Source organism: Sorghum bicolor, chromosome 7 (assembly GCF_000003195.3).
Source record: "Sorghum bicolor cultivar BTx623 chromosome 7, Sorghum_bicolor_NCBIv3, whole genome shotgun sequence".
NCBI classification, from domain to species: Eukaryota; Viridiplantae; Streptophyta; class Magnoliopsida; order Poales; family Poaceae; genus Sorghum; species Sorghum bicolor.
This window is the reverse complement of record NC_012876.2, coordinates 263743-289301: the sequence shown is the minus strand read 5'-3', so window position 1 is coordinate 289301 and position 25559 is coordinate 263743. Positions and strand designations below refer to the sequence as shown.

Genomic DNA, 25559 nt, shown 5'->3' with positions numbered 1-25559 from the left:
CAATATAATGATTAATACTAGTACGCATTAGTAGTGCATAATTTTTCATACTTGTGAGTAAATAATCAAATATTTTGGCAATCACATGTGTTGTTCATAAATAAAGCTTGATTTATAGAGGAAACATGGTTTAATTCCCAATAAAAAATTACTCACCTTCACAAAGGTCACTAGTGGTCTGTTCACTTGGTTAGAATTATATGAACCACCAACTCAAGAAGGCAACCACCAACTTGCTCTAGAGGCCAATTTGGCTAGGGGGAGGCCGATGGCGTCGGTTCCAGCATTAGGGTTGCCCAATCGAGTGAGAGAGAGGAAGAACGAAGTAAGGGAGAGAGCGAGGAAGGGAGCTAAGCATGTCTGTGCATCTTGCCCTTGTCCCACTCGGTGGGCAGGCATGGCGCTGTCGCTCGGAGTCAATTGTGCGATAAATGCTTCCACATTAATAGTCAACGCACTACTGACTAGCCACGGTGGCAGCCCTGCTATGCTAAGCTGGGTGCCACACTTGCCATGTCATGGAATTAGGCGCGGTCAAATCGGTTAGATTGCAAAATAAAAAGGCAATGGTGTTTATGTTTAAACTTAGTCATTTTTTATGCTAAATAAGGAAACCATGTTATTTTCCGATGCTAAATAGAGATTTAGGCCTTGTTCAGATGTTGTAGTATTAATAAACTATACTTTTAGAACCACTGATGTGTAAAACCTGGTTCGGAATAAATAGGTTTGGAGTGAAGTTTCTAAAACTGCAAAAAGACTGCAACTTTAAAATATTATGGTATTCAAAATCATAAAGTTTGTTGCACCTAAACACTTCATGATACTTTAAAACAAAAGTATTTTAAAAAATTAGTATTTTTCTGAACTTTAAAAACACTTTGTATCCAAACATGTAGATCTTTTTTTTTTTGCAAATTACATTACATGGTATAAAAGAGACAGCAAAGGTCAAAGGTGAGAGAGGACATTTTTGCGAGGGAAAATGCCGGGCCCGCCCATGTTTAAACGGGCCTCAGTTGTGGAAGCCCATTTCCATAAAGCCCAATGAAGAAAGGAGATCCGTCCGATTGCAATGACCTGCGGGCCCCAGAAAAGCAGGTCAGTCTCTTTCTGAGCAGATCGATCCCGAGATCTAGAGCGAGCGAGCGAGCGAGGGAGATGGGCGACGACGCTGCGGCGGCTGGGTCGTCGGTGCTCGGCCGCGCGGTGGAGGAGGTGCGCTCGGCTCTCAACGAACACGCCGACGTGGTTGCCGACCTCTTCGGTCGCGTCTCCTCCGAACTGCGCACCGGCTTCGCCCCCGCCGTCGACTCTTTCATCGGCTTCTTCCACGCCGTCGACTGGAAGGTATACACACGCACGCTCGGGCTCGGCGCTGGACATCCATCCAATCAACCCTGCATGCCATGCTCCTCCTCCTCCTCCCCACATCCGTCATGATTGGTGGAATGGAATCGAATGGAATCTCTGTATTGTGCTTATGCGTGCGTGGTCAATAGGTCATTAGATGCCGTCACACTGTTGGATTTGACTCCATGTCTGAAACTTGTTTGCTTGAGGTGAACTGGTTAAGGGAGTTCGCGAAGGAAAAAATTTCGCGACACTGTAGGACTGGCTCAAAAGATTTGTCTCGTCAATTTCGACCAAACTGTGCAATTAGTTTTTATTTTCGTCTATATTTAATACTCCATGCATGTGTCTAAAGATTTGATGTGATTGAGAATCTTGAAAAATTTTGGGTTTTTGGGTGGAAGTAAACAAGGCCTAAGTGACGATGAATCAAATCAGCAAAGCGAATTATGGACCATGCCATTCCTTCCTTGTCTTAAAAGTAGCAATCCATAAAGGAGTAATCCTATCCTATGTCCTTTGTTTGGCTTCCTTCTCATAGAATAATTCTGTATGCACCAACACTAATTTTGGGGAGCACATCCCTCTTTCAATTCTTGGATTATTAAGGTAGCATGTTTGCTACTGATCCTTCAACCTACCCTCGGGGCTGCCATAAACTTTGATGCACTGATAATCACATGAAGAGTAGCCCTTCTCCTTGAAATTGTCGTATAGTGGAGGCTATATCTTGTTGATGGTACTTATTGTTATTGTTATATATAACATATGTGTAAAGTTGTAAGGTTGCTGCAGAGAGGTGTGCTCACTTGCCTGAAATCTCAGCGTGACCAGAGCTAGGAAAATATATCATGCAGTTCTGCCTAGAATTTCAGCGTGAATCCACAACAGAGCCTTGAGCTTGGCTTCCTAATTTTACCTATCCACTGAACTGAACAAGTGTCTGTGTTAGTGGTTATGTCTTGGAGTTGAATCAAGCAAGTGTCGTGGAGGTGTCGACCGTGTATCGGCTGTTTATTTTTAGTGCATTAATATTCAACATTCCAGCAATATGTCTCAGTATTGCACACACTGTTGGACACCAACACAACAACTGGCTGACATGTTAGTGTATCATAGGCCATACGCCTCAATTCCTAAGATAATGGGGGAAAAAACAAAAACAAAAGGTTCATCCAGTGGTGAGCAAGCCATAAAAGACACCAAATGTAGTGTGACACAGTCTATGTTTGTCAGCTTGTGAAAATTCAATACTAGTACTTTGGTATTGCCATTGTTGTTTTCTTAAACAAATTTCTTTGTCTTACCAACTTCACCTATTGGCTTTTGTGTTTACAGGAGCCTTGGCTAATCAGCATACTAACTTTCCATGCCATTCTGCTACTGGTTACCATCATCTCGAGGAGGAATGTCAATTTCCAGCTCATCTTGTCAGCTCTAACATGTGGGTATCATTTTTTATTATTGCCTTCTCCTTTTGACACTTAAGAATCCTCGTACCATTTATAATTTACAGAATGTGGAAGTCATTTATCACATATGGTTATCCTTTACTCTTCTTGTACTTTTACGACAAACCAGTTTGGAACATCATGATATAGCAACATTGAGTACTTTTCTTTCTGTAATGGCTAGTAAATTGGAATTTCGTACACATGATGCATTGCAGCTTTTCTTAAAATTGGCAAAGTAAGCTTAAACCTGTCAAAATTGAACATTTTCTTTGGATGCGTTAATCTTGTAGAGTTAACCTTCCTTGCCATACAGTGGAACTTCCTTCGCACTTGAAGGAATGATTATCATGGTTCATTTAACTAATGGAATGTGTGTGGAAGACCTGTGTTGGCTTTCCTCCATTCACATTTATGCACTACTTCACTTTTAATATGATCATGTGTACCTTTTATAACCTATATTCTGCTTGATTTGGTGCAGTCTCTGGTGTATTCCTTGCTGAGAGATTAAATACATTCTTGGGGCAAAACTGGAAGAGCTTCTCCACCCAAAATTATTTTGATCCCCAAGGCCTCTTCATTTCAGTCATCTGGTCTGGCCCCCTCCTATTGATAACAATCCTTATTTTGGTAATCACATTTCTCTGATCCTTTTTCTTTCTGTCTCCATCAGTTTCGTTACCACTAACTGTTTATTTTAATGTCCGTAGGTGAACACTCTTGTGACACTCTGCATGCTAATTGTAAGGTGGAAAAGGGCAGAGCTCAGGCATCGTGCTCGGCAGGCTCGTAACAAGCAGGACTGATCTTGACCTGCATCTATGTAATTTGGTGGCTAGTAGGAAAGTCGGCTTTCTTGTGGCAATTGGTCTAACCGAGAATCATGTTCCTGGAACGCGGTGTTCATTTAGGTAGCAGAATATAACAATCAGAGTTGGTCAGATTTTGCTCTTGTGGACCTTTTGGTGCACAGATGACCATTCATTACCCTATAATATGTAATATTATCACGTCACATGATTTCTTTGAGCGAGGACACTAGGCCTGTGATATTGATGTTGCTCATTTGTTCGATGCTAAGCCTTGGAACTGCTTGATAATTATTTTTTTTCTAGTTGTGTCGGGTTGGTTACAGCAACTTTTGATTGTTGATTACCTGAAGAATACTTCAGAACTGCTGAATTTTATCCATCTTTACACCCGTTGTAATCTGAAATCGTCCCTCAAATTTCTCTGCATCTGGTGTTGATATAAGCTATTTTCTGATGTTTCTGGCCATTTCAAAGTTCATTCTGGTTGTACTATGAACTGAATGATGCATGCCATTCGCTTCAATTAGGAAAGGGATGCTTCATTGCTTCTTGTTTGTCAGCCAATAAATGATTTAGCAGCTTGTGCGACGAACCTGAAGCTGACAAGCCCAGGCCCATTCGACCTGTTTCAAGGTTGACGGCAGCACGCAACAAATATGATACCCAAGATGCTAAGGTCAAGTTTTATTTCTCCTTGCTTGCATGCCGGTTTTATATTGAAATTACTTGCTGCCAAGATTTGTATATGGACTTGGAGCTTGCACTGTTGTTGATCACAATGTTTCTTACACTTCTTACAAGTTTATATTCTGAACTTCATTATATTGTAGTTACAGTTCAGGTTTATTGGCATGTATATAGAGGTTGCGCCATTGCTTTTTACACATGACAAGTGATGTACAATTTCTTTTACACCACTTACAAGAGTTGGAGGTACGTATATACACACTTGCAATGCAACTGCTTGTGGTGCTTGCTAGTGGATCAATTGCACTTGAAAACTGTTCCACGCATATTGTTGTTCGTAGGTTTCTTTCCTTGAGCTTTATTTTTACTTACTATTGCATACTGTATCTTTCTTTTTCTTGTAATTCCGTGCAAAGCTTTTTGCTGGTTTTTATTAGAGAAGAAATTTAAAACGCACGTTGTTATTCAGTAGTGGACATCTGGGTTCTATAACGCGTGGTTGTAGCAGAATTCTTTTCCACTGACGATATAATAAAAAAAAGTCAGTCTTTTTAAAAAAAGGATTATATCCGAGAGTGAGGGGATGAACCGGGCACATCAGTGTGTATATGCATGCAGCAACAAACTAAACCTTGGAACAGAAGCAAAACTGAAACAACCGGAGCTGATTGGTTAGACAGTGTTAGTGGGTCTATCCTGTCTGATGATGATTAATGATTAAGATTAGTATCTCTTTGACAACGAACACTTTGTTTAATTAGTAGTAGTTGTTAATTATTGGCTGGTAGGACCAAAAGCTCTTTCCAAATCCGGATGAACTTGATACATCACGGACTCTCTGGGACTAGAGCTACGTCATATAATTCCTTGTCAAGCTAGCTTTTCTGTGAACTGCTACGGCTTGCCACATTTTTCTTGAAACTAATGCCTTATTTAGTTCGCAAAAATTTTTGGGTTTTGGCTACTGTAGCACTTTCGTTTTTATTTGACAAACATTGTCCAATCATGGAGTAACTAGGCTCAAAAGAATCATCTCACAAATTACAGGTAAACTGTGCAATTAGTTTTTATTTTTGTCTATATTTAATGCTCCATGCATGCGACCAAAGATTCGATGTGACGGGGAATCTTAAAATTTTTTGCGAACTGACCACCGGGCACCTAAAATCAAGGGTTTGGATTATTCTCTGGCTGGACAAGGTTGCCTGAAGAACCAACCAAACTACCTCTAAATGTGGTGCTTTCTTATGGCAGATAACCTAATTAGGCTAATAACATACTCCCTCCGACTGAAAAAAAGATACAATTTTAATCATAGTACCAACTCAAAGCATCTTTAGTTTGACTAAGTTTATATATATAGAAAAATATCAATGTTTATGATACCACAAAGTATCATTAGATTCTTCATCCAATATGTTTCAATAATAAGCTTATTTGGTGTCATAAATATTTATATTTTTTTATAAATTTAGTCAAACTTTATATGGTTTGATTAAGCAGAGAGGAAGAATTACATCTTTTTTCAGACAGGATATGCAGACCCTTCAATTGCATTGGTTTACCTTATCCTGGTGGATGGATCAATTGAGTAGAAGCATTGCATTCACCAGTCTGGACAGTGACAGCCACAACCATAAACTGACCACCAAAAAGAACATATATTATACTGCCGTCCGAAACGAACATACTCCCTCCTTCGTCCAGAAAACATGCAATTCTAGCACAGTGTCATGGTTTATTATCTCAAATTTGATTAGTTATAGATAAAAAATATCAATATTTATGATATCAAATAAATATCATAAAATTAACTATGGAATGTATTTTCTTATAGATATGAATAGTATTCACTAGAAATTTGGTCAAACGTAAATTACTTTTGTTGGTACACAACCTATAGTTGCATATTTTCTTGGACAGAGGGAGCACGAGAATATCAACACGGGACAATGATGGATATAAGGATATCTAGTCAACTATGCTTCCCAAGGATGATCCTCCTCGATTCTGATCATCATCATGAGTGTTGCTCTCATCTTAAAAAGAAGGTAATTCTAGGTATAGATTAGGCTAAACTTTCTTAAGTTTAATAAATTCACAGTAACTATTATTAACATTTATGACTTCAAATATGCATGTATATGATGCAAATCTATAACTCTTATAAAACTAAACCTCACTAGATGAATTCTCTCTTCATGCAAGGTGTCCACATCATTCTCCACTACGTGACCCACTAAATATTCTATCTCTTCATGCAAGGTGTCCACATCATTCCTCACTAAGTCCATGTCATTCCATATTAATTACAAAAAATGACCAATCAGGTGAAATACTTTAAATCTTTAATCTATTAACATACAAGTCATGTACTACACTATTTGTTTCATCACTAATTAATTTCTCTATAATGTAACCAAATATTTGTTTTTGTTCTATTATCTTTTACTAGATCTAATACAATAAAATACATGCAAGTCAAATTCATATGTATACATACATAATAGACTGAATACCATATAGTAATGCTATGTATATAATGATTTATTTTTAAGAAAATTCCGCAGCAACGCGCGGGGAATTCATATTTCATAACAATGAATCTAATTATAATTATATAGTATCATAAATAATATTAACATTAATTTTGTATATGCTCAAAATTGAGATAGAAAAGTACCTTTTTTTAGACGAAGGGAGTGTACATGTTGCTCAATATACAGTACTTATATCTACAGGTAGTGGTGGTCCCACTACTGACAATTGATTGAAATGCATGCATGGCATCATCCGGCCATTTGCTAACAAGGTGCCTGATTGGTGCAGTGAAGTGTGGGGTCCACACGCATAAACATCATACGCTTTTCCCTGTCAGACAGAGAGTTGGAAATCTAACAAACAGGATCATGTCGATGAGGAGATCCCAGGAATTGTGTGAAGAAGGTGACATAACGTCTGTTCCAAGCATTCACAGCCTTGCATCACAATATAACGGCGCAATTTGTCTATTTTACATATGTGTGCACGCGTGTAACAACTTGAGTGTCCATGAGCAATGTACTTCCTCCATCGTGAAATAAAGTGCATTGGACTTCTAAAATTTATATTAAAACACAATGCATTCTATATAATAACTATGTTTTGATTTGACAAAATTTATTAAAAAAGAAGTCATGATTTGAGAAGAAATTCTATAATTAGAATAATCTATAGATAGATACGTCATTTGAGTATTTCCTAAAGTTGTTTAAAAATTTTTAGAACACACACAGAAGAGGGAGTATGCGGCAAGGATTAATTCTGCACACAAAATTATTAAATTAAACCCCATTTCCTATACCAACATCTACAAATAAGCTATTGCACAACAACTTCTTTCATAATAATATAATAATCATGAACCCTTCATGCATGAATAATGTGCCCGTCCTAATAGTTTATGTATTTAGTTTTTTATTGTGCGTGTGTGATTGTGTCAAGAGTACCGACTTATTGTAACTTGAAGTTTCTTATAAAACACAAAAAACTTAATTATTATTTGATGTTTCTAACAGAACATACATGCTTTCAGTGGTAGGCGACGTCCCCGTTGACAGCGAAATACTTATGATGACTTTATGAATCTCGAGATTTGCCGACTCAAACAATTGAACTTCACCATTGTGTGTAGCTCTCATCCACACTATCAACATTCATATTTGGAACACCTATTCTAGAGTCCATATGAGGGAAATACGACTCTGGAAAGATCCACACTCGTTGAAATTGGTCAAACCAATTTTCAAAACCCACCATGATAGTTTTGAAAGTTTAAACTGAGTTACGAGTTGTATTTTACACGGGATTTGTAAGAGAACTTCTAACGAGCCACACGCTATAAATACAAAAACTCACCATGGAGTTGTTCGATTCGATTACTTACTCTCTCTATCCGAAATATATATGGTTCAAGTTTAGTTTTATATAAATCAAACTTATTTAATTTTTCCCACAAAAAAGATAATCTAATTTTAACTTATACCATCATTAATTTGCACCATCAAGTTTTTTTGACAATAACATTTGCATCGAATTAGTATATGTATTTGGACTTATATATGTTATGTATTTGTAGAAAAAGAACCTCTAAGATTTTGACTTAGATAAAACTAAAGAAGTGAACTACGATTTATAACGGAGTAATGCAACAATTAAGGGATGATCAGCAACAGGCCAATAATAAAACTCAGTACTTTTGCAGCTGGTCATATCAGGTGAGGTCCCTTTTTATTTGGCATGAATATAGTTAGTGGGGTGGTGGTGGTCGCTTCAGGACTACTTAATTAGTTAGTATTAACCGACCAAAAATATTAAAATAAGCTACCTTTTCGATCTCTCTTGGTATCGCTCTCAAATTTCTGTCTCCCTACTTTAATGTATCTCTCTCTAGAATCTTACATACGCGCATGCATATGCACTTTCCGTGGCTTAATTGTAGCTTACACATCTATATGTATCTCTGTCTTAATTAAAATCACCAGGCACTCAAAACAAAGAAGTAGCTTTTCACCCATCTATAAATAGCCCCCTATATACCATCTTCTTACTACATGTGTTCTATATCTCATCTGCATATCATCAGAAGCCACACACTAGTTGTAGCTCTGATCCTTATTGGCCCCGGCCCTTCTCTAGTTACTACCTCTTGAATCGGCTGGTGAGTACATACCCATAATCAAAACATCATTGATCATCATGCACATATAAATTTATCGTATGTTTGTGTGTTTGAGTATGGTGCTAGTTGTTTGAATAGAGTCTCTCTCTCATTAGAAAATTATTGCAGCATATATATCATGCTTTAAAGTAAAATCAAGTGTATAAATTTCCACTCATACTTAATTGACTGAGTCATTGAAAAAAAAATATTGTTGCAAAGCTTTTTCCATCCTTTTACAAAAGGAAATTTGGCAGGTCACTGAATGTTGACATATACGTAGGGCATATACTCCTGTCTTTGAGGGCAAATTCAAATTTACTTGCTAGTTGTAGTCAATAACATTGCCGAAAGTGTCATATCCTGTTTCTCCTCTTCTTCTTTGTTGCAATAACACCTAGCTAGCTAGTACCTCAGCCGACACAGGTCTCCCCACAACTCCTTTCTTCCTGTTCTTTGAATATAGATTGTGTTCTTTTTTTTTTTAGAAATCATAGATTGTGTTCTTCGTATGTATTATAGAGAAGAAGTCTCTCATAATGATACATCTTATCGAGTATACGCAGCATATACTATATATGTATTATAAAGAAGCGCCTCTCATAATATATATGAAATGTATATATGTGACCAACGGTACGTAGCTAGGTAGCTGCATGCAAGTAGGTGTGTGTGAGATCGAGAAGGTAGCTATAGAAAGGTATTATTGAACGAGCTAGCTAGGAGGGTATATGTGTAGTGTGCTAGCTAGTACCGGTGTGCATGATGTACAATAGCTGGTGGAGGGAGGGAAGATGTGTGTGAGAGAGAAAGAGAAAGAGATGTATGAGAGGAGGAAGGGCAGGCCGGCAGGCAGCAGAGGCCTGAAGTGCACTCCAAGCTAAGGAATATATATCCGATGGATCGATCGGAGCCAGCAGCGTACACTCTACCTTCCAGTCCCAAAAAGTTCCATTTTCACACACGCACCACTACCATACTATATGGCAGCATGCATGTATTTAGTTTATAACTCCCAGATTATTATATATGTAGCTAGAGAAATTAAATGATAGATATTACGTACCAAATGCAATGCAACATTGTACGTATATATACATGACGATCCATCCCTACATATTATGCATGGTATGCAAGTAATAAGTACCCACATGTACAGTACGGGTACAAGTATGGTGCAACTACTGATTTGTTAGGTCCACCATAAGCAACAAGCTTAGCTTGCTGCTGGTTCCACTTCCACTTCCACCATATATGCATGCATGCATTCATGTTTCATTCCCCTGCTGGTAGCAACCTGCTTGCTATTTGTAGGACCGGCCTGCTCGATCCACTCTTATTAGCTTGTATATGTTTCTCTCTCTCTCTCTCTCTCTCTCTCTCTCTCTCTGCTCCAGCTGCATGCCTCTATCGATCTGAAAGTGAGACCACCGATCCATCCGTGGAGTGATATATCGAGCAATTGCAGGAAGCTAGCTATAGAGATCGAAATGGATGATCATCATCATCAGCAGCAGCAGGCACCATGCGTGCCTCCAGGTTTCAGGTTCCACCCGACGGAGGAGGAGCTTGTGGGGTACTACCTCGCCAGGAAGGTGGCCTCCCAGAAGATCGACCTCGACATCATCCGGGAGGTCGATCTCTACAGGATCGAGCCATGGGATCTCCAAGGTATATATATATGGATGCTCATGCTCTGATCATCATGCATGCATGCTAGCTCTTTGATTTATTAATAGCTACCAATGGCAATGGATGGATGCATGATACCCATCGTCGTTGACGCAGAGAGGTGCGGCTACTACGGCGGCTCCTACGGCCAGGACCAGGAGGAGCCGACGGAGTACTACTTCTTCAGCTACAAGGACCGCAAGTACCCGAGCGGCACGCGCACCAACCGCGCCACCGCCGCTGGCTTCTGGAAGGCCACCGGCAGGGACAAGCCGGTGCTCTCCTCCACCACCACCTCCCGGTCCTCCGCCGCCGCCGGAGGCATCAGCGTCGTCATCGGCATGCGGAAGACGCTCGTCTTCTACCGCGGCCGCGCGCCCAACGGCCGCAAGACGGACTGGATCATCCACGAGTACCGGCTGCAGAGCAACGAGCACGCGCCCGCGCAGGAGGAAGGATGGGTCGTCTGCCGCGCCTTCCAGAAGCCCATGCCCAACCAGCAGCACATCAGGCACGCCGCCTGCTACTACCCTTCGCCGCCGGGCAGCTACCTCGGCGCCGCCATGCCCGCTGCCACCTACTACTACGACGGACCCGTCCCTGCGCCGCGGCTACTGATGAACAGCGGCGGCGGCGCTGTGGCTGCGGCTGCACCTCCGGCGGCAGCGCATGACCACGGCGGCGGCTTGGCGGCTGAGTCCAAGCTGCAGGTGCAGCTCCTCGCCGACATGCCGCCGCTCCACAGCCCCTCCTCCGTCGACGGCGGCGTCGTGCAGCATCATAGCTACAACGATCAGATCGCCGCCGCCGCCGTCGCTGCAGAGTCGACGACGGTGGATTGGAACCTGCTGAGCAGCCTGCTGCCGCCCGCGCAGCTCAATTTCCATCACACACCGCCGCCGGAATCTCCGTCTTCTTGCTCCAAGAACAACAATGATGCATGACAAGACAACATCTGATATCATCTATCCCTCGTCAGCACGACTGATCGATGATGTACTACTGTATTATTATTAACCACTATACACACACTAGCTAGTAATAGCGTATATTTGTAGGGGTGTATTAATTCACGTACAGCTGAGATCTGGAACTGATTGCTTATTTGATCAAAGCTAGCTAGCACTTAATTAGTTTTGCTATGCATTATTCTGATGATCGATTTTTATTTCTAAAATTTGTACTCACAATACACAAATATGAACTATATATTTGATTGATGGTTTAATTCCCCTCTTGTTATTATTGATTGACTTGTTCTATCTGCACAAGAAAGTAATCATTTTCGGCCTGTACAGGTACACGTGTGGGGAAATCATGTCATTTAATAATTCCTTTTCGTGCATGAGCTTTTCATAAGTTTTTTTTTTCACCCATACATGCATGCATATACGATTAACTTAAAACAATGCGGCATTTATTTATTAAAAAAACATACTACCTGTGGAAAATTTGGTACAGGATGATATGGTTGCTACAAATTGCGAGACGATCCATGACACAAAGTTTGCTTCGCAGCTACAAATTAAATCTAGTCGATCCAAGTCTTCACTATTAATCAACAAATTGAAGCCGATAGCAACTTCCACCTTGCACTGCAATGATAACGCGGTTGTTCATGTAATGATCGACTTCGATCTTCTGTGATCCACGTACATACTTGTTTCATTAAGTAACTCAATTTATCCATTTTTTTGCATAATATTATTTAGTGATGTCTCAATCAGAAAAGGGCTGGCGGTGCACTAAATTTTGATGGAACATCTCTATTCCTTTGCATCTTCTCTTAATCAAATATATGTGGGCGATTGATCATGCGATGTAGATTAGTTAGTTAGATTCCTTATGAAACCATTCTAGCTACCTATATTAACCTTTGTAGGGATACTCATATTTTATGGATTTATTGAAAAGAAGGGAATAGTACATGTACACTACACGCAGGTTTATTAAAATGTCATTGATGCTGGGAAAATAGAACCGTAGGACAAATATATGTGTTCAATTAATTGTTGTAGTTATTAATTTTCTATAATATATAGTTAAAGTTTTATTTAACGTACTCTAATTCTTTTTTGATAGGTTACAATATGGCAATACTTAGTATTGCCCATGAATATAATCAAAGTTGACAGGCCAAAAGAAAAGGAAAGAAGAAAAGTAAGGGTATGTTTGGTAGAGCTCCTTCTAATTCTGATTCTCTATGGAAGCTAATTTTCGGAGAGAAAAGTGATTTTATAGCTGAAAGTGATTTTCTTTGATTCTTTAGTATAAATTCTTAAAATCATGATGGCGAATAACATCACATAATTAGAAGAAGCTACTTTTTTCAGCTCTCAGCCGCTTAGTTCATTTGAAGAATCACTTCACGAAATCAAATCACATATCTCTAAGAAATTATTAGGCAGAGCTTCTGCTAGATCCAATAGAGAATCAGCTCTGGAAGCTCTGCCAAACAAGGTCTAAGAACACCAATGTTATGAATGTAGAACAGGTGTAAAGTTAGCAACTATTTGTAGTATGTATTGAGTTACAACTTGTAGGATTTTACAGATATTATATCATTATGAGTTTATTATAACTTTGTATGTTATATGTTAACGTCAGAACGGTAAAAATACACCAGATTACACCTGAATGAATGATTAATTTACAGAGTAGCCTTTTCAGTTCCAAAGCATGCTAGTCCCAAGACTATGGGCCGCTAGGAGAGCTGCTGCTACATTACCTATCTCAGGCTTGGTTTCATGGGCCCTGCTGGGCTGGCAGTAAATGGAAAATTTTCGTTTCTCTGCTAGGAAAAATATTTTAGACACATGACTGTTTAAATGTGTTAAAATTTAATAGGGCCTTGTTTAGTTCCAAAATATTTTGCAAAATCGATATTGTAGCTTTTTCGTTTGTATTTGACAAATATTGTCCAATCATGGACTAACTAGGCTCAAAAGATTCGTCTTGTCAATTCCGACTAAACTGTGCAATTAATTTTTATTTTTGTCTATATTTAATACTTCATGCATGTGTTTAAAGATTCGATGTGACGGAGAATCTGAAAAGTTTTGCAAAATATTTTGGGAACTAAACAAGGCCTGGGTAGTATAACTCTTCTATTTTATTTAAAAATTAGTATTTAATTATAGATTAATTAGACTTAAAAAATTTATTTTATAAATTATTTTTTAGCTATATTTTTAATTTTTATGATATGATAGAGGTTGAAGTTTATCGATACAAACCGAACCGTGACTTACCGAGGCCCTTGATTCGCCATAAAGCCTTCTATGGAGTGAAAAAAAATTGGTGGAAACAGCATCTATTACCTCGGCGTGCATACATATCGTCATTGTTTGCTACGTGTATGACAAGTTAAAAATGATTTAGGTGAACAAACTTAGAGCACCGTAATATAATAATTTTGCACAAATCATGTGACGTGGAGGGGCGAGGATAAGGGGGTAGGCGACAAAAAGAAAGGTTTTTCATTTGTGAAGGGAATACTCTTCGCCTCGGTCGTCAATCCCCTTCCTCTGCAGAGTCCCCCACTCCCCTTGGGTTGTGGGGCTGCTGTTGCTCGGCGTCGGCGATGAACGGCGGCGGGTCCGGAGGGGCGAGCGGGCCGGACTCCCGCGTGGAGACCATCTCCCGCCTGGCGCAGTGGCGCATCGACACCTTCGGCCCCTGCTCCTACCGCCGCTCCGACCCCTTCAAGCTCGGCATCTGGAACTGGTCTGCTCTGCTTCCTGTTCCTCCCAATCCCTCCTTCCCTCCCCACCATCCCAATTCCTGCTGCTCCTGCAACTCCATCAATCCCCTGTTGCTAGGTACCTGTCGGTGGAGAAGAGCCGCTCCATCTTCGTGCGCCTCTTCCCGGAGCCCGGCCGGGTGGCCAAGGAGCAGCCCCCTCTCGCGCGCTTCCTGCTCCGCGTCTCCTGGGCCGGCCCGCCGCGACGCACCTGCGTCTCCCCTGGTACTGGGTACCTACTTCTAAGCATTCCATCCAGATTCTTAAAGATTCAACCTTTCTTTGCACTGCACTGCACCAATAATTTGCCTGGTGCTTCTTGACTGTCACTAGTAGATTATATGACATACTACATGTCTTTGTGATACATAGTGAGTACTGTAGTGCCCAATTTTTAGGCTGATTAGATGGCCATTCCCATGATGCTTGTGAGTTGTTTCTGTATTTTTTTGGGGGGGATATTATTTTCCCCCTGTACGAGGTTAGTTATAGTACTATCATTCAGCTATGAGCCTATGACTAGTTATAAACTGTCCTTATTCCAATTCTTTTCATAGTATTCCTCACAGAAAGGCTTGGGGAAAGTTTCTTGATCCACCATCTGCCGACTGAATCTCAATTGATGATATAATCTGTAAAAAACCACAAGAAACACAAGAATTAGGAATAGCGGAAAATGCAGTCTGATGCAGCTGCTGATTTTAGTTTTACTTTACAGGAAAGCATTCCAAACCCCAACACAGTTGCTTGCCAGTCAGGAAAGTAATTTCAAGCTCTCTAATTCAGTAAACAGCATTGTTTGCTGCTGCTTTATGAAGGGTACAAAATGTGTAATGCAAATGTGAAGTGGTTAACGACTGGACATGAGGCAGCTGTTTATCTTACTCAGGAAAGATCATGGCAGTAGTTTCTCTATGTTTGTTGCTATTTCATTCTTGATAAATACAAATGGAGTTCAAATAGGATCATAATTCATAGGTCATACATACCTGGATACCAAATCCGACATTAGGAGCTTGATGGATTTTACTGTACTTTGTCTGTCATTCTCTTTATTTATATTCCCTTGTTGCTGTGATGTGATGACTTCACTTGTCTCTTCTGATAAATGTGATTGTTTCGTCCTTTTCCTGTGGCAGTGCACGAACATCTTCTGCGTACCAGTGATGACTTTGTCTGGCAAGTTGATGCAATGTCCCATGGGCGTTTTACGATTGATGTTGAGTTTCTGGACCTGAGGATAGCCAATAACAATGCAAGTATCTGGCCTCATCTTTTTTTTTAAAAAGAAAAAATATATATATATATATTCACATCACTTGGTAAAAGCTTCCATGACCTGGGAGATTCCTGCAACATTTTGTAGGCTCCTTCCTGTATTCAGAAACTTGAATTACTTAGGAGATTCTAATGATATGCTAACGCTGTCCAATATTATGCTAATTATTATAGGCTACTGAATCATTGTCGGTATGGCCAACCGAAGGCATGGTGCAGAAGATTGCGAGCAAGAGCACCCTCGGGTGTCTCTCCCGCATGCTGACGGATTCCATCCACACAGACGTGACCATCAACACGACGGACGGCGTCCTGAAGGCCCACAAGGCGGTGCTGGCGGCGTGCTCCCCCGTGTTCGAAAGCATGTTCATGCACGACCTGAGGGAGAAGGAGTCGTCCACAATCAACATCAGCGACATGTGCCTGGAGTCGTGCTCGGCGCTGCTGGGCTTCATCTATGGGACGATCGAGCAGGGGCAGTTCTGGAAGCACCGGCTGCCACTGCTGGCGGCGGCCAACAAGTACGGGATTGGCGACATCAAGGACTGCTGCGAGGAGAGCCTGCTGGAGGATATTACCTCGGCGAACGTCCTTGAGCGGCTCCACGTGGCGTGGCTGTACCAGCTGGAGCGGCTCAAGAAAGGGTGCCTCACCTACCTGTTTGTGTTTGGGAAGATTTATGATGTGAGGGACGAGATGCACAGCTTCTTCCACCACGCGGACCGCGAGCTCATGCTCGAGATGTTCCAGGAGGTCCTCAGCGTGTGGAAGCCCATGTGAATGAGTTGAATTATGATGATGGTGTGTCTCTGGCTTTCTGTGGGTATGGATGGGAGAAACCATCAGTATTGCTGAGTTGTTCGTGCTGCCTGCCAATAGGATTGAAGCATTCCTGCCCCTGTGAGATGCGTTTCATGATGTTAAAACTTGTTCGGTTGCAATGTGTAGAGAGGATGCTGGTTATGTAAGAGTATGGTGTACATATTTGAAACGAAAAGGTTCTCAGAATTCGAATGGAAGTTAAATTATGCATCATGAGCCAGGCAGCCAAACAGGGAGTCCTGATGTGAGCAAGCAACACATCAGGATGCTTGCAGTATGTAATTTTTGACTGTGGCTTCCTTCCGTGATTGACTCATACTCCCTCACATAAAAAGTGTCATTGCTTATCTAGAAGTCAAACACTTCTAATTTGACTAAATATATAATTAATATATGATATTTATGATACATAATTAATATTATTAGATAGTTCATTGAATATATTCTTATAATAAAGTTATTTCGAGGTATAAATGTCGTTAATATTTCTACAAATCTAATTAAACTTAAGGAAGTTTGATTAACATGAACGCATAGTGCCTCTTTTTATGGGATGAAGGATGATTAGTACCGTGGATGTATGGAAGCCGCCAGTTTGGGCATGCAACTCCTAGTCTAGAATTGTTTGTTCTAGATGACGGTTACCTGAGAAATGTTGTCGCTAGATGTTGAATCGGTAGCCTATACTGTACCGTATGTATATTGAATTTGTCGTGGGTCACGGACAGCGGGCGTTTGCTGATGCTGACAGGCAGGAAGACAAGACAGAGAACGCAGAATTGCGACTTGAATTGGCAATGCTTTGGGAGTTTTGTTTTGATACAACTCCATCTAGACAGACAGACAGATAGATAGATAGATTTGGCATCGGTGGTGCGTCTTCTCTCGATCAGCAGGCAGGCAGGCCATTGCAGCATAGTATATGGATCGTCAGCGCTAACAGCTGACAGAGAACAAGCATTGCGACGTGCTCCGCATCCGCGTTGTGTTCAGTTGCTTGCTTGGTCAGACAGACTGTTTTTTTTTTTTTTTTTGGTTGTTGAAAAGTACAGCTGCTCTCATATATATACCTGTTGCCGCGTACATACGTAGTTGATTGAAAAGTAAACACGGTTTAGGAGGATATTTTTTTTTGATTTAATTTAATTAGCGCACGATTCCGATTCTGAATTGGAGGAGAGCCTCTAATCTGCCCGAATTTGCATCGCAGTGCATTGCACGTCCTTTTCAGTTCAAACACCACAGCAGGATCTGCCGTTGCAAATCTACAACAAATAGCAGAGACGCAGGGGCCCCTGAAAGAGTCGTGTGTCCTCACCAAAGCAACCAGCAACCACCACGAGCGCGTCCTCGCTGCCGCTGCCGTTGCCGTCGTCCACTGACTGCCAACTCAACTCGTCGCCTCGCGGGTCGCCCATCCCATCAATGGCGCTGGCGCGTCAGCGGCCCCGGCCCCGGCCCCGGCTGCTGCTCTTCTTCTCGGCGGCCCTGGTCTTCTTCTTGCTGTTTGCGGCGCACCAGGCAGCGGCGGCGCAGGTGGGCGACGCGTGCTCCTCCTCCTCCTCCTCCGGCGGCGGCTGCGGCTCCGGCCTGCACTGCAGCGCCTGCGGCGGCTCTTCCGGCGGGGACAGCAGCATCTGCACGCGCGCCAGCCCCGTGGACCCGGCCACCCACGGCACGGGCCTCCCCTTCAACAACTACTCGTGGCTCACCACCCACAACTCCTTCGCACTCGCCGGCGCAGAATCCGCCACCGGCAACCCACTCATCACCGAGACCAACCAGGAGGACAACGTCACCGCGCAGCTCAAGGTAACATCTTCATTCCCATTTCTTCCCTAGTCGCTACTACTACTCCCCTGTTGAGGTAGTGAGGTCAGGCCAGGTAACCGCATCCGCCTTCCCCTCCGACGCCGGCGCCGGCGCCGGCGCCAATGGAAGTGGGTGGGTGGTTGCTGCTTTGCTGGCCCCCCACCTCCCCATCCCACGTGTCCACCTTCCGCCGCTGTCAGTGGGCCCACCTTAGCGTCTGCTTTACTACTACTGTCAAATACAGGTCTTGTTTAGTTCTTCAAAAATTTTGCAAAATTTTTCAGCCGTCACATCGAATCTTTAGACGTATGCATGGAGTATTAAATATAGACGAAAATAAAAAGTAATTGCACAACTTGATCGAAATTAACAAGACAAATCTTTTGAGTCTAGTTAGTCTATTATTAGACAATATTTGTCAAATACAAACGAAAGTGCTACAGTGTCGATTTCTCAAAATTTTTTGGAACTAAACAAGGCCACAGTATATTGGAGAGACACAGACACGCCGGCATGCCTGCCATTATCTCATCATCACTGAATTCATCCGGACTAATTTTATCCCAATCAAATCTCAGCATCATCCTTTGATTTGTTCCCCTGTAGTTGCGTTTAGTTTGTGCTGTTCATGTCTGTTTGTCTGTCTGTCTGCTTACTCAAACTCAACCACATGATGCTGATAAAAAAAAAAAAAGAAAAACTCAACCACATGATGATCCCAAATCTCATCACCACAGCACCTTCGCCTCCTTGGTACAGTAACTAATTATGTGATGTCAATATTGGCACACTACATAATCATCGCCTTTTATTATATTTATTACTACCTACAAGACATCTCCTGCAAAATCTAGTGAAATTTTACACACCAAATAAAGAAAGCCTGCACCTTTCTCTCGCAGATCAGAATTCAGGCTTTTCCTAACAGTCAAGGAAAAACTGCAACTTTCTGCTCTGCTTCCGGCTGCTACTATGAATAGTTGGACAAAAATTATGTGTGTGAGCTGCACCTGCTCCTGGAAGGAATACGACATGCACATCACTACTCCATCCTAAAGCCAAAAGCTGCAAAGAATACTTACACGTACGCACGCACATTGGTTTCACAGCGCCTTTTTCTTTAATTTGTCTTTCGGAGGAATATTACCACGAAAAGTCCACATCTCACAAAGTAATTCCATGCTGGCTTTGGTTCAATTCAGTACAGTGGAAGTGGAACAGTACATGCTCTCAAGCCCCTTTTCCACTGCAAGAATCATGTCAGCTGTCTTCCCCCTTTAATTTGCCCACGGACTACTTGTGCCACCAACCCAGACCTAAATTTTCACTCTGACAAAACATGACCATCTAATACAGATGAATAGAATGTACAACGATGTGCATGTGGCCAACTTTTCTACCAGTTGCAAAGTTACAAACTGATTAGCATCTTTTATTTATCCGCATTCATACATAATGTAGCTCTGCCCATGGCACTATTAATTATTTTAGGAATGAATCATGTGCCCTATACAGGCTAGTACTTATTCCTTTTTAAGAAACTCTTTGGCCATTGATGCGAGGGCATTGGCAATAATAGGTCTCAGTAGGCAATAGCTAATCTCACCACATAAGCTCAACAAGCTGCTTGTCTTTTCTTGCCACCTCACAGAGATTCTTGACTTCGTGTTGGTATGCCTGCTTCTGGATCTGGCTTTATTTGGTCCGTAAATTACAAATTTTAATACCTGCTCAATGTCTTTTACAAATTTTAGTCATGCTCAAGCCCCAAGGACTTTGTTGACTTTATACTTCTGTCACATGCTGATGTGCCTAAATGCCCTAAGCTACCAATGGCACTACTGCTTCTTTCCCTTAACATCTTCAGGATAACTTTATGTAACTTAGGACATGGTTTGTCTGTTGCCTGTACCTAACTCATGAAACCAGGGTGGCACTCGCTGTATTCAATAGAGAAAGTGAGGCTACTTATAAGTTGTTGGTTTGATTATTGCTTCAAGTTGTTAAGCAGACCTCACAAAGATCTCGTCCAGTTCAGGCATTATGCTGTGTAGGTGTTGTTTGCTTCCTTCTTAAGAAAATGAAGGGACCATACTTATCTCATTTGTCATGTCATACTGCTCCTTCTAGTTTCAAATGGTCATCTGGAACATGAGTTCTTGCGTGGCTCAACTTGATTAGGTCTTGAAGACTTGGGAGTTGGAACAGCTCTAATCTTTTCTAGCTAGTTCTGCCATTCACGTTTCAGAACTAGTCTGTCATTAAGATATAATGAAGTAATCACATAAGAACTAAGGTCCTTGCCAATATTCTTTGTGACCCTCTTATATCTCATATACAACTTCCTATGTTCCTCAACTGGAAGGAACAAAGAAGGCAATCTTAAGCCAAAGCTGTTCAGCTTAGTAGGCTGTTACCCATGTCCCCTGTTTCTAAGAGTATATTTCGTAACTTTCTAGATTGTACTGAGGAACACACTTTACCTCAAACTAGATTCCAGTGGTGGAATTGCTAGAAGAAAATGTTCAGTTAGTGGTCAACAGATGAGTTTTGTTGCTCCCCACTACTAACCCTTATCATTTAGTGCTGATCTGCCAGAGTTCTGCCTAACAATTTGTTATTATTTATAAAATGCTAAACGCGGGACTTGTACTTGATTATGTGCAGAATGGTGTTAGGGGCTTGATGCTCGACACTTACGACTTTGACAATGATGTCTGGCTGTGCCACTCATTTCAAGGAAAATGCTACAACTTCACTGCCTTTGTAAGATTATCAGCTAAACATTCTTCTCTCTCTTCTGTCCTGAAAAAGAAAATAAGTACACTTGTGTAAGTGTAATCTTGAGTTGATTTTCTTTCTTTTCTCTCAGCAACCTGCCATCAATGTCTTCAAAGAGATCCAGACGTTCCTTGATGCAAACCCATCAGAAGTAGTTACAATTTTTCTTGAAGACTACACCGCAACAGGGTCCTTGCCGAAAGTATTCAATGCTTCTGGCCTTATGAAGTATTGGTTTCCGGTGTCGAAAATGCCAAAGAGCGGTGGCAACTGGCCTTTGCTCAAGGACATGATCAGCCAGAACCAGCGCCTGCTTGTCTTCACATCAAAGAAATCCAAGGAAGCAAGCGAGGGGATCGCATATGAGTGGAACTACGTTGTGGAAAACCAATGTAGGTTTCAGTACATGCCCTGTTTCAATGGCCTGCAGAGTTTTACTTTTCTTCCCTTGACTCTTTTGTTGACCAGATTTGCTTTACACACACAGATGGAAATGATGGTATGGTAGCAGGCAAATGCCCCAACCGCGCAGAGTCTCCAGCCATGGATTCCAAAAGCCAGTCGCTTGTTCTGATGAATTTCTTCACGACTAGCCCGAGTCAGACTGGTGTATGCGGAAATAATTCAGCGCCACTCGTTAGCATGCTCAAAACGTGCCATGATGCTTCAGGCAATCGGTGGCCCAACTACATTGCTGTTGATTTCTACATGGTATGTGAATATCTATTGAACCCCTTTACCTGGGCCATTTCACCATTTGAAGGATCATGTAATTGCTTTGTTATGAAGTCTCTGACCCTCTTGAATCTTAATCATGCAGAGGAGTGACGGTGGAGGAGCTCCCTTAGCTACAGATATTGCAAATGGTCATATGGTATGCGGATGTGACAACATCGCGTATTGCAAGGTAAGCGCTCTTTAAATTAGTGGCATTTCTTTCTTTGGGCAGCAACATGATGCATGCTGTCCATATGTTAACTCTCTGACCTATCTATGATGTGCAGGCGAATTCGACCTTTGGGACCTGTGTGATACCACCGCCGCCGCCGCCGTCGCCACCCAAGGCAGCCACCCCAGGCAGCAGAGGCTCAACAGCAGGGGGCGATGCTAGCGCGGGAATGGCCCGGTCTCATCATCTGCCCTCGCAATGGAGCTTCTTCTTGGGACTGCCTTCTCTGCTTCTTTTGTTGCTCTCGTGAGAGAACTGGAGATTGGTTTTTCTGCTTTTGTGACATGCTGTTCCGATGGATCGGAGCTCGGAGGTAGTTCCGTTTGGTCCGTAACATCATCATGCATGTGATCTGAGCTGAGCTGTATATTTGTGTTTACTGAGCAACGTAGTCAGATACAGAAATCAGTTAAATTCATCATTCATTTCTTTGATTCTGTTGTTATCTTGATGTTTTAAGTTCCTTCGAAAAAATAAGGGTGGTGGTCCTTGAACTTGGATGAAAGAAAACATGGCAGAAACGTAGGGCCCCTGTTGGCAGAAACAGGGATGCATCCCATACCCTCAGTGACGTGCAAGCCGGCAATCTATAGAAGACAAATTTTGCTTTGGGACACCGAAGACAAAATGTACTTGGTCAGTCTATACCATGAACACCAAAATTTGGTAGATACCATTATGAAATCAAAATTACTTGTTATAGCACGCCGCAATGGCTATTTTCTTAATTTTCTCAAATTTAAGGAGAAAGAAGGTCATATTCTACCTCCTTGTTGGTGTTTGGGTTGAAGGTCACACCTCTGGGCGTGGCTGAGGGTGAGGGTGTGGCCTTTGATTTCTCAACAATAACAAATAAATACAACATGGGGCTCGTGTCAAGCTTTCATCACTATCGTAGAGTGTTTTTTGAGTCCTATTTATAGGAGTTGGATAATCTCTAACCCGATTTTACATGAATATCTTCTGCCGGTGTCGAAGGGGGCAATTTGGTACATTCAAAGGAATATTCCATCCACTATGGAATGTGCTCAAGAATATGCACCAAGCCACCAACCCGTTTTTGGCGAGATTCATAGTGTTACGACGCTTCTCACGCCTTGATATCACCACTCGAAACCTTCAGCAGCGTGGGAACTTCGAGGTCTTAGTCACTGCAAGGCTCCTGCCTTGCGTGATTCGGACGCAACCCACATAAAACATTGAAACACAAAGAAATGCGAGGGTACAGAATGGTGTGCAAAGGACAGTTCCCTCTAACACTCATGATGTTGTCTGTCCGACCGACCAGTTGCACGTGCACTAGGCCGATGGTGGTGGCACTGTGAATCACTATAAGCACGGTTTAGCAGCCCACCATCGTCACTGCAGCCATTAAATATATGTCGAATATGTACACATCTTGGTTAATATATGACTTAAAGTTGTATTAGACACTAGAATGGAGTTGATTGTCGAACTCTGTACCCTAAGGGACCATAAATATGTGGCAACCTCTATTTATAACCGAATGAGATGACTTGGTGACTAGTTTAGGTGGAGGTAAGGCTGGAGGAGCATTGTACGTAGCTGCTATTCTATGGAGAGGAGGGCCCGAAGTTATTATGTCCCAAGAATATAATCACATCTTAATGGAGACGGGGTTCTTGATCTTCCGTGCATGTCTAATGGCAAATAATCGTGCACTTTAACCACAATAGTCACTAGTGTATTCTTGGACACAACAAGCACAACCTCGACATCCTTTGCCATATATAGTTCGCTCCCCGTGTCGAGAAAAATTGGCTATTTGCCATTTTAAAGAGTGGGCTTCACAACTTTGTCATTCCAAACAATGACTTCACAAAATTGCCAGCCAGAATATGTGTACCTTGATTTCATATAATCCCTAACAGCTCTTATTTAATGTTTTCTTTTAATCTTTGCTATGCAAAATGACGAGACTGTTGGGTATTTTAAACGCAAACAGAAAAATCCGCAAGCGCACGGATACCGATGTAGCTTTCACCCGGGAGTATTCCAGAGTATCGATTTTCCACAGAGAACGTGAGTGTACTAATTAAGATCCAAGATCGCCCAGAGATAACTATATAAGTATTTTTGGTGGGAAGAGAGGAAGTTTCCTGAGAGTTCTCTAGTTGATCTAAGAATCAAGAATTACTTCAAGATTATCTATATCGGGACATCAGAGCACTAACCACAGAAAGAGATGAGAAGGGGGCTAGGAAGGTCTCACTACGGTCCTACAAACACCGATCCGAACGTGGTGGAATACGTCGACCGTTAGGGCTGTCACTACCCTAGGGCTACCACAACAATCCGTAGGATTGGGTGCCATTCCAGGTAATCACAAGACTAAACACCACGTCTAATCTATTAATTACTACTCTAGCGTTATAAAGACTAGAGCACTTGATGCAAGCGGGAATCCAATAAATAACTTGAATGTAAATAAAAGTAATTAGAGAACTCAGGAGTTATGAATTGAAGAACCTGGAGAACGATGAAGAACGAACCAGATGCTGCAAAAGTATAATGTTGAGGAAGATCCGACAGACCCGGCTCCTCCTCCGCTCTCCTCTTCTCTCTCTCTATTTTCTAGATTACAACTAGAACTAACTAGAACTAGAACTAGAGGAACTAGAACTAGAACTAGATGAACTAGAACTAGATCTATATGAACTAGAGGTAGAACTAGAAGAACTAGAGGGATCCGCTCTACTTGGATGAAGAATTGAAACCCTAACTTTGATTCTGTAGAAGAGGTATGATCTCCATGGGCCAGGGGGCCTTGCTTATATAGTCTTTTCAGATGAATCTGGGCCGTCGGATCAAACCGACATTGATCGTGTGGTTTTCCTTGAAGTATTAGGTCGGTGGAGCATGATCCCCGAACTTCACCCTGATTGGTCCAGGGGGGAGGGCGGGCGCCCTCAGGACTAGGGCGGGCGCCCTGACCCTGAGGCCTCTCGTCTTCCGCTTCGGTCCCGTGGCTTCTGGAGTCTTCTAGATGATAGAAAATTGCGCGACACGTTAATATCTCTATGTAAACCCGACGTGTGGGCCTTTCTTTCATATTTCCTGATAACCCCCTGCAGAAATAGACAAACACCAAAACTCGTGGAATTATGTCAGATAAAACCCTAAGTCTAGGTGTTGGTTGCATTTGGATCCTTTTCTATGATTAGTTGATGGTTAATTGTGAGCATTAAGGACCGTCAACAAGCTCCCCCAAGCTTAACCTTTGCTCGTCCCTGAGCAAAGATGGACTCAAGAGTTTCTACAGTGGTTTCATAACTTAAAGATACACATGCGTTTAAACAAGATCTCATCTCTGGTTAGAGTAAACTGTTAAGACTTAAAACTTACTCATTTACCTTTCACCATGGGACTTGTAACGTCACTTCTGTCTTGAGTAGTTAAAAGATAGAACGGTCTAGTCAAGCACCATGTCTCTTATTCTTGATCAGCTATAGCTCTGGAGTTTTTGCAGATTTTCAAA

The 25559-nt window shown here is 41.8% G+C and overlaps 4 protein-coding genes across 4 annotated transcripts; all 4 read left to right on the top strand.

Moving 5' to 3' along the window:
• Nucleotides 1073-4018, top strand: LOC8068508 (transmembrane protein 18). The gene is made up of 4 exons (XM_002444820.2): nucleotides 1073-1350; nucleotides 2692-2797; nucleotides 3289-3437; nucleotides 3518-4018. The coding sequence occupies exons 1-4, from the start codon at nucleotides 1162-1164 to the stop codon at nucleotides 3611-3613; spliced, it is 540 nt and encodes a 179-aa protein (XP_002444865.1). The 5' UTR covers nucleotides 1073-1161; the 3' UTR covers nucleotides 3614-4018.
• Nucleotides 10040-11904, top strand: LOC8067923 (NAC domain-containing protein 76). Its single transcript, XM_002444819.2, has 2 exons — nucleotides 10040-10676; nucleotides 10794-11904. Exons 1-2 carry the CDS (start codon nucleotides 10496-10498, stop codon nucleotides 11618-11620), a joined length of 1008 nt encoding a protein of 335 aa, XP_002444864.1. The 5' UTR covers nucleotides 10040-10495; the 3' UTR covers nucleotides 11621-11904.
• On the top strand, nucleotides 14158-16731 carry LOC8067063 (BTB/POZ domain-containing protein At1g21780). Its single transcript, XM_002444818.2, has 4 exons — nucleotides 14158-14402; nucleotides 14498-14643; nucleotides 15558-15673; nucleotides 15871-16731. Exons 1-4 carry the CDS (start codon nucleotides 14260-14262, stop codon nucleotides 16474-16476), a joined length of 1011 nt encoding a protein of 336 aa, XP_002444863.1. The 5' UTR covers nucleotides 14158-14259; the 3' UTR covers nucleotides 16477-16731.
• On the top strand, nucleotides 17665-22554 carry LOC8064321 (PI-PLC X domain-containing protein At5g67130). Its single transcript, XM_002444817.2, has 6 exons — nucleotides 17665-18330; nucleotides 20998-21096; nucleotides 21203-21503; nucleotides 21599-21822; nucleotides 21932-22018; nucleotides 22116-22554. The coding sequence occupies exons 1-6, from the start codon at nucleotides 17944-17946 to the stop codon at nucleotides 22308-22310; spliced, it is 1293 nt and encodes a 430-aa protein (XP_002444862.1). The 5' UTR covers nucleotides 17665-17943; the 3' UTR covers nucleotides 22311-22554.

Excerpts from the sequence above, each read along its gene's own strand:
- LOC8067923 (XM_002444819.2), top strand. The coding sequence starts at position 10,496 with ATGGATGATCATCATCATCAGCAGCAGCAGGCACCATGCGTGCCTCCA. Across the intron at positions 10,677-10,793 it reads CGAGCCATGGGATCTCCAAG|AGAGGTGCGGCTACTACGGC; the intron begins GTATATATATAT and ends TCGTTGACGCAG.
- LOC8067063 (XM_002444818.2), top strand. The coding sequence starts at position 14,260 with ATGAACGGCGGCGGGTCCGGAGGGGCGAGCGGGCCGGACTCCCGCGTG. Across the intron at positions 14,403-14,497 it reads AAGCTCGGCATCTGGAACTG|GTACCTGTCGGTGGAGAAGA; the intron begins GTCTGCTCTGCT and ends CCCTGTTGCTAG. Across the intron at positions 14,644-15,557 it reads ACGCACCTGCGTCTCCCCTG|TGCACGAACATCTTCTGCGT; the intron begins GTACTGGGTACC and ends TTCCTGTGGCAG.
- LOC8068508 (XM_002444820.2), top strand. The coding sequence starts at position 1,162 with ATGGGCGACGACGCTGCGGCGGCTGGGTCGTCGGTGCTCGGCCGCGCG. Across the intron at positions 1,351-2,691 it reads TCCACGCCGTCGACTGGAAG|GAGCCTTGGCTAATCAGCAT; the intron begins GTATACACACGC and ends TTGTGTTTACAG. Across the intron at positions 3,438-3,517 it reads TGATAACAATCCTTATTTTG|GTGAACACTCTTGTGACACT; the intron begins GTAATCACATTT and ends TAATGTCCGTAG.
- LOC8064321 (XM_002444817.2), top strand. The coding sequence starts at position 17,944 with ATGGCGCTGGCGCGTCAGCGGCCCCGGCCCCGGCCCCGGCTGCTGCTC. Across the intron at positions 21,097-21,202 it reads GCTACAACTTCACTGCCTTT|CAACCTGCCATCAATGTCTT; the intron begins GTAAGATTATCA and ends CTTTTCTCTCAG. Across the intron at positions 22,019-22,115 it reads ACAACATCGCGTATTGCAAG|GCGAATTCGACCTTTGGGAC; the intron begins GTAAGCGCTCTT and ends TATGATGTGCAG.